The 12,718-nt window shown below is 35.3% G+C and overlaps 1 protein-coding gene across 2 annotated transcripts; it reads right to left on the bottom strand.

Annotated features, from left to right (window-relative positions):
* Positions 1 to 5,651: 5,651 nt before the first annotated feature.
* LOC145576650 (ribokinase-like) lies at positions 5,652 to 12,314 on the bottom strand. Of its 2 annotated transcripts, none has more exons than XM_081634371.1 (4): positions 11,596 to 12,314; positions 6,554 to 6,739; positions 6,154 to 6,349; positions 5,652 to 6,046 (listed from the first exon to the last, which is right to left on the bottom strand). In XM_081634371.1, the coding sequence occupies exons 1-4, from the start codon at positions 12,247 to 12,249 to the stop codon at positions 5,961 to 5,963; spliced, it is 1,122 nt and encodes a 373-aa protein (XP_081490497.1). In that variant the 5' UTR covers positions 12,250 to 12,314; the 3' UTR covers positions 5,652 to 5,960. The 2 variants fall into 2 exon arrangements, with proteins under 2 accessions (XP_081490497.1, XP_081490496.1); XM_081634370.1 differs by having other exon boundaries at positions 5,652 to 6,052; positions 11,596 to 12,312.
* Positions 12,315 to 12,718: the final 404 nt, after the last annotated feature.

Below are 12,718 nucleotides of genomic sequence, written 5' to 3'. Positions count from 1 at the left end.
TGATTTCAGGAGATTTTGGAATCGATTCTCATTACCCACCCTTGTGACTCTATCTCCATGTACCAAAATAACCAAGCCTAGTGAAAAAGATTGAACCTTTTAAAGTGTCTATCCGCAAATATTAAACCAAAACACTATGAGAATTTACTCGGCGTTCTTCACTCACCAGAAAAAAAATAAAAAATAAAAAAAAAATTATAAAAAAATAATAATAAAAAAAAAGATATAGAGTAACTACAAATCATCTCAAAAACAAAGGTGGATGTCCTCTTAAGTAGTTTATAATAACTTGATAAGTACAGCTAATTGTACCCTACATTGATTGGATGTGGCTTAATTATTGAGATGAAAAGTTTAACTGTAGGTCATAAATATAATCTTTGGTGACCTCAATTATAATTTTACTCATTTTAACACACAATCGCTTGGCACAATTAAAACATTCATATTGTTGAAATCGCATAAAAATTATCTTCATACAAAATTGACTACAAAATTGACTTATAAGTGATTTTGACTAATTAATTCTATTATTACATATACAAAGTACAATAATAAATTCGTTGTATACAAGTTTTGCCATTTTTTCTCCGAGCTATGATGTAATACTCTATGCATGTAACATGCTACATTGCTACATGGGGTACCTTTGGTCCTACGTTCCGTTGCAAAGAAATGGCCGACAATATACAAAAGAGTGTTAAACTAGTTGATTACCTCATTATTAGTACAAATAACAATTGGACATGTTGTAATTATGCATCATTTAATTGGACAATTAACAACGGTATATAATCTTTTGTTGAAATTGTGATGGCGAGAGTCAAAGCTATTATGCATCATTTAATTGGACAATTAACAACGGTATATAATCTTTTGTTGAAATTGTGATGGCGAGAGTCAAAGCTCTTCCTCAAAGAACAACATTAATTAGTAAGATATAAATTTATTTTTAATCTCACCGCCTACATACTTGTGAAAAAGAATGATTTTATAATATTTGATTAATTAATAAGATATTATTTAAAGAAGATTCTAGCTCTTAGGCGCCATTTAGGTAATGCCCAAGTCAAAATGACAAATGAGATGTTCGATCATATTAATTGTATAATAAATGGATAATTAGTAAGTCCTACGAAGTATTTATTTATTAATACAGGGTTGTGCTTTGGTTCTCGTTGTTCTTGTTGTTGTGGTTCTTGTAAGGGTATGAAGGGAGTAAGGCAGGCTAAAAAAAAAAAAAAAAAAAAAAAAAAAAAAAAAAAAATCCTAAATCAATTATCATGTTCTTACTTATCACAACACCATAACTTATCCTACCAAATCATCTGTTTCTACATAAAATAAAAATAATAAAAAAAATTGTTTTTTTACCCCCAAAACTTCTAAAACTTTTATTTTAACACGAAAAAAATATTAAAAATTTAAAATGTTTACCTGTTGTCGAAATAACCGGTAAATCTAACGGTATTTTTTAAATTCTTCGATTTTCGTGCCAAACACACGGTCTTTAGGGGTTTCGGGGGCATTTTGGCTCTTTAGTTCCAAATTGAGGTCAGAATTAACAAAAAAATGATCGTAGATGGCTCGATTTTCCTACTTAAAAATACTCCAATTTGCGTAAAACACGTAAAACGAGACATTTCCGATCATTTTTTGTCAATTATGACCTCAGATTGAATATGTACGGTCAAAATGCCCCCCTAAAACTCTGAACAACATGTTTTACGCACGAAAATCGATTTTTTTAAACTGTTAGATTTAACGGTTTTCTTGATGTGCTAAAAAATAATTTTTAGATTTTTTTTTGTGGTAAAATAAAAGTTTAGAAGTTTTGGTGATAAAAAATAATTTTTTTTTATTCTTTTGGTGATAAAAGTCAAAAAATCCATTGATTTATAATAATAAAAAATCCTATTGTATATTTGTATACATAGTACATAAGAGATTATTATATTATATGAACTTGGAAAAAGATTTGGAAATTTATTATATCCTTATTTGAAAGAAAGACTAACGACAAGTCTTGATAGGCTACTGTAATGCTTTAAAACAAGCAGTGGCGGATCTTAAATTTTTTTCTTTAGGGGGCTGATCACAACTGAATGTGATACATATAAATACAAAATACATATTAAAGTATAAAACTTGAGTAATAAAAAACAAATAATATTAATCTTCATTGGTTGGGGTTGTATCATTCTACGGCGCTTTCCTCTTAAAAAAAGAGGTAATTAATTTTTGCTTGTTCATAGTTAATCTGAAATTTATAATAAATTAAATTTATTTATTATTTAGTATTAAATTTATCTGTCACAACTCACAAATCACGTAAATTCATAAACAAATACGAATATCAGGTTAATATTTCATTAAAAATACATAATAACAAAAAAAATCAAAATTTATAAAATTAGAAATTGCAAGCATCGATAAATTAAACAAAAAAAAAAACACAGTAAAGAAATTAAATTTACGGCTATTTCACCAAATGCCACTGAGAACATTAAAAATTCACCAAATGCCATCGGACTTTTCAGAATTCAACAAATGCCACTCAGTTTTTAAATAATTCACCGAATGCCATTAATGAAGGCTTAATCGTGACACAATGTGGACACGTGTCAATCGGTTATTGGTTTAAAAATATAAATAAAAATAAAATTAAAAAAACACTAAATCCTAACCCAACCCAGCCCTACCACCGTAACCACCTGCCAAAGCCAACCGACATCCCAAAGCCAACCGCCTGAATTCCTTGACCTCCTACCGGAACCCCCTAACCTTCCGTCGGAACCCGCCAGAACCCCCTGACCTCCCGCTGAAACCCCTTAACCCCATCAAAACCGTGACTCCACTTAATCCCCCTTTCCTCCTCCTGAAAAACCACCCCAACCACCGCAACCATCTCACGCAAATGCCCAAAACTTTGCCTACCCGACTCCAGTACCCACACATTGACCCACAAAACTCCGTTTACCCGACGACCCCTGCGCTGATCCCCACCCCAGCCCCCGCAACCACCTCACGCACCAACACGATGCATCACCATAGCCACCGCAATCGACCATGGAAACCCAGAATAAAACCCGACTGTGGAAACCCTTCACCCTCTAACGGCCGAAATCAACCATGGAAATCTAGAATGGTTGATTTCTATGGTCGATTTCGTCGTTTCAAGGGTGGAGGATAGGAGGAGTGGTTTTGCGCGGTGGTTGGAAAACGCTGTGTGTTTAAATCAAAGCTCGTTTTGGTGGTATTTGAGGTCGGAGCAGGTTGTGTGGGTGGTTTTGGGGGTCGGCGGTGGGTCAGGTGGGGTGCTAAAGGGTCGATCGGTCGTTTTTTGGTGGTTAAGGGGGTGGCCGGCCGTTTTCCGGTGAGATAAAGGGAGGGGCTAGGGTTTGACGGTGGTGGGAAGGTGGCTAGGAAAATTTTGGGGATTTTTTTTATTTAATTTTTGTTTTTCTTTTAATTTTTATGAATTAAAATAAATAGAGAAATCATATCATGACATGTGTCATGATTAACCCCTAATGACTAACGGAGTTAATGGCCGTTAGTCATTAATGGCACTCGGTGAATTATTTAAAAACTGAGTGGCATTTGGTGAATTCTGAAAAGTCCGATGGCATTTGGTGAATTTTTAAAGTTCTCAGTGGCATTTGGTGAAATAGCAGTTAAATTTACCTATGGATTCTTGATTTGATGTGAAAGTAATACTCATACTGTAGTAGTGCTAGTCTTCCTAAGCAAATTGATGATAATAAGTACTAGTAACTTGCTTTAACCGTGTAGTACCTAGGGTTAACTAAAAAATTAGGAAAAAATAAATAAAATAGGCTACTAGGGGAATCTAGGAGGGAGGTAGATAGGAAGTCAGTTACACGGTCAAAGCAATTACACCAAATTTGGGCCTCTACATGTATTTCTTGAACTATCTAATACTCCAATACTCATCCTATTCAACTAAATTTTTTTTGGGCTGATACCAGAGGCCAGGTTCATGATGGCCCCATATGAAGGTCCACCCCTGAAAACAAGGATTTTTTTTATTTTTATTTTTTTCTCACTTTTATCACAAAAAAAAAAAAATAAATAAATAATTTTAATCACCAAATTTTTTAAAACTTTTATTTTACCACAAAAAAAAAAAAAAATGTCTTTTATCACCTACCTTAAAAAAAAAAACTAGTAAACCTAACGGAATTTAATAAATGCTTCAATTTTCATGTCAAACACATGGTATTTAGGGGTTTTTGGGGGGCAATTTGGTCTTTTGGGTCCAGTTTGAGGTCAGAATTGACAAAAAATGATGGTAAATGACTCGTTTTTCCTACTTTGACTTGCGTGGAACACGCTAAACAAAACATTTTCGATCATTTTTTGTCAAATCTGACTTCAAATTGGATCCTTAAAGCCAAAATGTCCCCCCTAAACCTATGAGGAACATGTTTTGCGTCGAAAATCGTATAAATTTTTTTTTCAAACCGTTAGATTTAACGGCTTCTTGACGGTAGATGATAAAAAATAATTTTTATAATATTTTTTTTGATGGTAAAATGAAAGCTTTAGAAGTTTTGGTGGTAAAAAAATAATTTTTTATTTTTTTTTATTTTACTTTGTAAAACTAAAAAAAATCCTTAAAACAAATGACGACCCAATATTTATAAAGATCTACGAAGTACAACATAACACATTTATTAAAGCAAGAGAAAGATAAGGTACTTTTGAGTTTAGCTCTCATTCATTGACACCCTAAAGAGTTTAATTTTGAAATTACATTGTTTTCTAATTTCCTGGTGTACACATATTTAGGGTTGTCTTTTGCCTTTTCTCTTTCACTTATCCTTTCATTTGCTCAAGGCATAGGGATGTGAATAAATAAGAAGACACTATACTGTGGTTTAAAAGAAAGTTAGATTTAATTGATAGTTAGCCCAAAATAAAAAAATTAAAAAATTATGGAGTAAGAAATTTTTTAGTAAATTAAATTGTTCGAATAACATACTATCAGAAATCATTGCGACCTACTCTAGAGAACATCTAGAGCATATATAATGAGAAATCTAAGGACACAATAGTGCTACCAATCTACCATTCTACAATTTTTCCGCTACAAAACCATGTCCAAGTGCAAAAGGGAGCAACATGCATGCCATTTTCACTGGTGCAGAATTGCAGATTGCTTACCACCAGTGGTTTTCAAGATCAAGAACATTGCACAAAAAAATTATCAAAACAAACCCATATAAATCAAGCATTTTTGGATTTATGGAGTGAATGTTAGGAACAGTCTTCTGATTAAGTAGTATTACAGGTACATGCTCATTAAACCGATACCAGCATTCCAGCACCAAACGTAATTCACTGGCCAGTATGAGAGGAAAGACTTTGGTGATTGTCCTTACCCTTTCCAACCGCGAGCTGTGCAGGGGCCTGGTTAAGGGTTATCTGCATCATTCCAGCACCAAATGTAACTCACTGACCAGTTAACCAGTAGACTTTGGTGATTGACCTTAACCTTTTATTATGTCTTAATTCATACAAAGTAGATAATATGGTAAGGTCAAGTGTGGTCAAATCGTTGTATTACAAGGATATAAGTGTAAGGTTGAAGGTGAAAAAGTCTCAAATCAGGCAAAAAGGACACCAAACAAGAATTGCATAATATTACGAAGTCAGTTTAAAGTACAATTAACTTCCTACCAAGCTTACATGCTCGCCAATCCACAAAATTATGCAAAGCTTGCATGCTCACTGATCCATGATAAACCTGAACTAAACAGCTTTCTACCAAGCTTATTTCTAATCCTTTCTGTGCCTGAATATTATTGGGTACCATCCATCACTCAGCCACCCTGATGGTTAAATTCTTACAAATAGCAAAAAAAGAAAGCCAAAAAAAAAAAAAAAAAAAAAAAAAACCTCTATGTGCAAGTTGATGTAATGAAATTGTTACACTAAGAAGACCCGAGAAGCTTCAATACAGAATCACGATCAGGCATGCTTGGAATTGCTCCTTTGACTTGAACACAAAGAGATGCGGCTGCAGCTAAACAAAGAAGGTGTTCAAGAATATTTGTTCATATTTCTTCAAATATCATGAATAATGACAAGATAAAGGGGTGTGACCATGTGAGGCAAGTGTCTTACCAGCAAATCTCAAACATTCTTGCTTTGATTGACCCTCAACGAGGGCTACAGCAAAAGCGGCTGTGAAAGTATTGCCAGCTCCAGTTGTATCAAGGACCTTTGGAGCTGATATGATGGGCTGCTTGACCGGTTCTTCACCTTCTACAAATAAGGCTGAACCTTTATCCCCAAGTTTGACCAACACCTTCTTTACTCCCTGCAAACAATGGCAGTCAATAAAAGTATAAAACAGCTCAAATAACTCTGCATTTAGTTAATGACTCATAGTTATACATTAAGGGTTGTGGTACAGCTGGATATGAAATGAGTAGCTGGGCCGCAGCTTAAATGAATATGGAAAAACGGACATCAAGCATCAGAACTAAAAATGGCAAGATAGCAAATAAGACATTGAGCTCACCATTCCATAACACTTTGTCACAGCTTGACTAACTTGCCCGAAACTTTCAGTCGGCATCCCTGTCAAACGAGAAAGTTCACTTTCATTGGGACTAAGAATATCAACAAAATTTAGCAGCTCCGGTGGAAAAGGAGAATCCATTCCCCCAGCATCCAAAATAATGGGAACCCCTGCATTTCTTGCAGCCTGGAAATATTCAGCCAGCAAGAATATTTACAAGTGTGAGTAGCAAAATTTTAAAGGTAAAACTAGTGTATCCCGGGCGATGCCCTGGGTTGCTAACTTGTGTACTTCTAGCTTTAATTTAACAATTATGTTGGACTATTTGTGTAGTTAGTGAGTGTAGTGGTTCGGACATTGCCTTGGATGTCACCTTTTTTTTTTTTTTTTTTTTTTTTTTTTACATCATATGAATTTATATTTTAATCTTAGTGAAAAATAAATGAATTATATTACCTCTAATTTACTTAATAAATGAAAGGAATATTACAATATTATGCGAAACTTGAAACATTAATAATAGTTGGTTGAGATGGTAAAAGTATTATATATATATTGGAGGTTATGGGTTCAAATCTTGTTGAAAGCATATTTTATTTTGTTAAATGAAGTGGCTAGCTTATGTTGCGCATATACGTTGGATGATGACATGGCATTGTGACATAGGCACACATACTTTGAATAGTGCCACGTGGCGCCGTTCCTTTAAAAGGAACACCTTTTAATATATAGTACAGATATAGATAGGGTTTACATTAAAGGGCGAGCCAGCTGAACAGGAAAAACCCAAACACACGATTAGTCAATGAAACTACTTTGAATCTTGCGGGTTGATTGCATTTCTTGTACATTATTTTAAAGGTAGATAGGGCATTAAAGGAAGAGCCAGCTGAATAGGAAAAGACCCAAACAAAATAATTCAATGAAGCTAATTTGAATCTAGCGGGTCAATTGGAATGAGCAATACATCTCTTGTACATTTGTGTAAGCATTATACAAAGTCAGTGCCCTGTCCATAATTAAAATGGTCATTGTTCGGTCACGTTGGAGCAGAAAGGATAGGCTTGAATAAGGTTTCTCTTGAGCAGTTAAATTGACATTGTACATGCACAAAGTGACTTGCTCGCTTTTACCAGCATCAACAATGTATAATGCACAAGACCAGGTCAAAAGAAAGTAAGTTCAGGATATTTCTTAAATGGTAATTTCAGATCTCTTTCAAATCTCTATTTTGCTCACTATGCTTGAAAACACACAAACCATTTTTTTTTTAAAAAAAAAATACACACCAGAAGCAATAATTATTGAACAAATAGGAAGACTAGAATACAAAAACAAACATTTAATACGATAACAGAATTTGAAACACTTCTAGATAAAATATTACTCCATCTGACCGTTGAACTAAGTCAACTTTTAGAATTTGAAACTCAAAATAGCCAAAATTACTTGCATCGCCACATAAATCATCTTACAAACCATATTCTGCACTTATACCACTTAATAAACTACATTTAAAAACAAAACCCACACTTTGCCAATATGGTATACAAAACAAAGTGACCCAAATTGTCTTATTTTTATCAACACCATTCCATTCTGATCTTTGCTTTCACCTCACCCACACTTATAAGCACACTTTGAATGCATTAATCACGGCAAAAGAGCTAGGTAAGTTCCAGACGCCCCACTTTGCTAATGCCTTCCAAATCTTAATGACCTCCTGACTCTTGAGATTTTCTTATTCAATGGTACTCGTCATTCTCTTAAAAAGTCAACTTCAATTGCACCATCTAGACGGTCTAAAGTGTCAAACAGCCACATCATAGCCAGATCAAGCCTTCCATAATTTGATGCCTAGATATAGATTACCTCTTCATTCCTTGAGGTTCTTTATCGTACAATGAAAGGGAATGGATGGAAAAACTGCCTCACACCAATATAAAATTGCCAAGTAGAACCATTACATTACGATCTTTGAGCCATTTCTTAAACAAGGATGTATACAAAATTCTAGAACAAGTGATGGAAAAGACTAAAGCGTGCTCCTTATTACATATGTTAATACACTGAAAACACTTGAGAAAAGTAATGAACTCTGTAATAAGAAAAGGGGTACAGCATAATCAGTGTATTAACCTAGTGTAGTAGGGTATACCGGTATAGCAGAAACTTCTATCTTGGCTAGCTTCTCATGTTTGGATGAGCAGGAGTTGGAGAAAACTATGATGCGACTGTTCAAGCTACATTGCTCAAAATGGCACCATTGCTTCATTGTTTCACATGTTATATGTGCGAAACTATGAAAGTTATGAAAGCTATGCATCATCAAATCATTTTTATTAAAGACAGACCAGTTTTAACTTCTAGGATGAATAGCAGAAGCTAAACTTCTGCCACTAGCAGTCTTAGGTTCATATCCTTTCTTCGTGATTTTTGCAGATATAACTAATCGAACGGGCAGCCACTAGCAGTCTTGGGTTCATATCCTTTCTTCGTGATTTTTGCAGATATAACTAATCGAACGGGCAATCCAGATATAGTATGTAAGCTGTATTTTTTGGTACACTGAATTGTTCCTTTTAGGACAGGTGGAAGGGGTACTTCGAGAATTGTTTAATGGATGTAATGGGGTTATGACAGGAAATACCTCTGGGAGCAATGAAGAAATCAACATGGAATATGTGCGGAGGATTAGAAGAGTAGAGGTGGAGATTGCACTGAAGAACATGAAGCCTAAGAAGGCGGTTGGCCCTGATGGTATACCAATAGAGGTGTGGAGGTGTTTGAGTAAGATTGGTATTGATTGGTTAACAGACCTCTTCAACAAGATATGGAGGGCTACGAGGATCCCGCAAGATTGGAGGAAGAGCACCTTGGTCCCGATTTATAAAAATAAAGGAGACACTCAAGATTGTTCTAACTATCGAGGGATCAAGCTTATGTGCCACACTATGAAGTTGTGAGAAAGAGTGACTGAACATAGGTTGAGGGCATGCACAAGCATTTCGGATAACCAATTTGGTTTTATGTTTGGGAGATCTACTATGGAAGCAATCCATTTGATAAGACAAATGATGGAGTTTTATAGGGTAAAGAAGAAGGATCTTTATATGGCCTTTACTGATTTAGAGAAGGCATATGACAAGATGCCAAGAGAGGTACTTTGGTGGGCAATATCCCACGAAGGTACGTGGATTTGATTAAGGATATGTATTGGGATGTGTGAACAAATGTGAGGACTTGTGGAGGGTTGACAAAAGATTTCCCTATTACAATTGGATCGCATGCAAGGGTCTACATTAAGCCCTTTTCTTTTTGTAGCGGTTCTAGATTAAGTAATTAGACCAATTCAAGATGAGGTTCTATAGTGCATGTTGTTTGCGGATGAAATCGTTTTGGTGGATGAAACTAAAGATGGGGTTAATGCAAAGTTGAAGCAATAGAGGCAAAAGTTGGAATCTGGAGGATTTAAGCAAAGTCGGAGTAAGACGGAATATTTGGTATGTCGTTTTGGTAGTTAGGAGGAGACAAACGATGAAGTGGTAAGTTTGGATGGAAATGAATTGACCATGAGTGAATGTTTTAAGTATCTTGGATCGATCATCCACAAAAATGATGACATTGATCAAGACGTGACCCATAGGATTAAGTCGGGGTGGCTTAAATGGAGAGCAGCCACAAGAGTGTTATGTGACCGAAGCATTCCCTTACGGTTGTAGGATTGCCATAAGACCAGTGTTGCTCTATGGTACAGAATATTAGGCTTCTAAGAAGGAGCACATTAAGAAGATGAAAGTTACGGAAATGCGCTTGTTAAGGTGGATGTGCGGGAACACTCTAAGTGATAGAATTAGAAATGAGGTTATTAGCAAGAAAGTAGGGGTGGCAGGTATTGCAGACAAGATAAGGGAAAATCACCTGCGTCGGTTTAAGCATGTAAGACGAAGACCCGAGGGTGCACCGGTTCGAAGAGTGGAAGAGTGGGACCATGGAGGGGTTAAACGAGGGAGAGGGAGATCGAAAATGACTTGGTTGGAAGAAGTTAGGAAGGATATGAAGTATATGGATTTGCACGAGGATGAAGCATTGGATCATAAGGGATGGAGGAGGAAGATTTTAGTGGATGACCACACGGAATAATCAAATTTGATTCATGTAGCCGACCCCGCTTATAGGATTAAGGTTTTGATTGAATGAATTGTTCTTTTACAACCTAAAGCACATGTGGTTGTCAGTGGCTAGTGTTTACACCTAAGTAGGCTTTCTTCTAAATATGATAGCTTACCTATCAAGCGAAAAAGGGTCATGTACCACACAAAATAGAGCAATTTTGCATAAAACAAAACTCCTAAGGAGATCAATCAATCAAAGCCTTAATCCCATAAGTGGGGTCGGCTACATGAACCAAAAGTGATTGGTCCTTATAGTCATCCACAAAAATCTTCCTCCTCCATCCCTTACGATCAAATACCTCATTCTTAGGCAAAACCATTCGCAAAACTCTAAAAGGAGATAGTGTACCAATTTTAGCAATGGAAATAATTCACCTTCACCAACCATAGTTTGATCACTTTAACAACACGTGTAGGAGACTGTTCAGCAAAACCGAATCATATTGAATATTTATCACTCTAATACCGATAGTGATTGATAGCATTGGGATGCCTTGAATCTGGCACTTAAATTCGCCTACTTCACTGTCTATGTTAGGCTTACAATAAACTTGCAATTGTTCTGGAGGGAAACACCTAGTTATTCTATATAAAACCTTCAACTACTCTAGTCCTAACAGATCGTAGTATTGTATGCCCCTCTACCAAAGGACCGGCATTGCTAAAGAATCGTTAGTGAACCACGTGAAATCTGTGTCATTCTTCGATTGTTAGTTCATTATGTTTCTAGCACCCATAATAACATAACACATAGCCATATCATCAAATCAAATCAGTTTTACACACACAAAATCCACAACTTCAATATTAAAACCCTTAAAAACACAACTTTAAAATTATAATACCAAATAACAAATAAAAACAGACCTTAGCAACTTGAATATTGACAGAATCAGGAATTTCCCTCTGAAGAAGAACAATCCCAGCATTCCTAACAATCTCCAAATCAGCATCATCAATCTCTTCCGGCCAACAACTCATATTAGCACCACCAACAATGATGATCGAGTTTTCACCATTCGATTGAAGCATAACAACAGCATGACCAGTAGGAGCACCATTAACATTCCTAAGATGATCAAGAAAAACCCCACCATTTTTCAATTCCTCAGAAATCAATCTACCATTAGCATCTTCACCAATTTGCCCAAAAAAGAAAGTGGGGTATAAGAGTTTACCCCCACAAACTGCTTGATTTGCTCCTTTTCCTCCTGCTAAAGTTTGGCCTGATTTTGCTGAGATTGTTTCTCCTTCTTTTGGGAGTCTGTCGATTTCGACGTATATGTCTGCATTTGCTGATCCTACTACTACTAACGGTGGGAGAATTTCCGGGGTTTGATTTTGAGATGAATTTAGCGCTAATAAGGGGAAATTAGGGGTTTTTTGGGGGAATTTTGGGGTGAAATGAACTGGGTTTTGATTGAACTTGAAGATGGATTCATCGTTATTTGGAATTGGGGTGATTTGAGAGGAGGAAAAAAGGGAGTGTTTTGAGTGTGAGAAGCATGAAAAGGCCTTCATCTTTGTGTTTCTTGCTTTTGATCCAGAAGAAGACTTGTGCTAAATTGATTGACCATATTTGAAGTGCATGTTTCTTTCTAAGGTCGTTATACAGATGATGATTGATGATAAAGATTAAACTAATCTATTTAATCTAAAAATAATCTAATTTATTTAATCTCAAACCAATCCAATCTAATCTAATAATTCCTCCGTTTTTTAATACTTACAACACTTTTCTAAAATGAAAATGTCACAATACTTACAACACATTATAAATGGAAAGTTATTTTAGGGAAAAGATGTGTTATTTTCCTTATTTAAAGCACATAACCCACTAAATTACACTCCTTTCAACCACTCTCCACATTTTAAAATGTATTATATCATATAAACCCCATATTTCTTAAAAACCGTGAAAAAAATGTGTGTTGCAATTATTAAAAAACGGAGGAAGTTCAAAGTAATATTACGTATAACTCTAATCTAA

Source organism: Chenopodium album, chromosome 13 (genome assembly GCF_948465745.1).
Source record: "Chenopodium album chromosome 13, dcCheAlbu1.1, whole genome shotgun sequence".
Taxonomy (NCBI): domain Eukaryota; kingdom Viridiplantae; phylum Streptophyta; class Magnoliopsida; order Caryophyllales; family Amaranthaceae; genus Chenopodium; species Chenopodium album.
The sequence above is the reverse complement of the archived record's forward strand: the minus strand, read 5'-3'. Positions and strand labels throughout refer to the sequence as shown.

Bases quoted from the DNA above. Each gene is read 5' to 3' on its own strand.
- LOC145576650 (XM_081634370.1), bottom strand. From the start codon at position 12,249: ATGAAGGCCTTTTCATGCTTCTCACACTCAAAACACTCCCTTTTTTCC. The intron at 6,350-6,553 runs GTGAGCTCAATG...CATTGTTTGCAG, and splicing joins TGACAAAGTGTTATGGAATG to GGAGTAAAGAAGGTGTTGGT. The intron at 6,053-6,153 runs GTAAGACACTTG...TTCTTTGTTTAG, and splicing joins AGAATGTTTGAGATTTGCTG to CTGCAGCCGCATCTCTTTGT.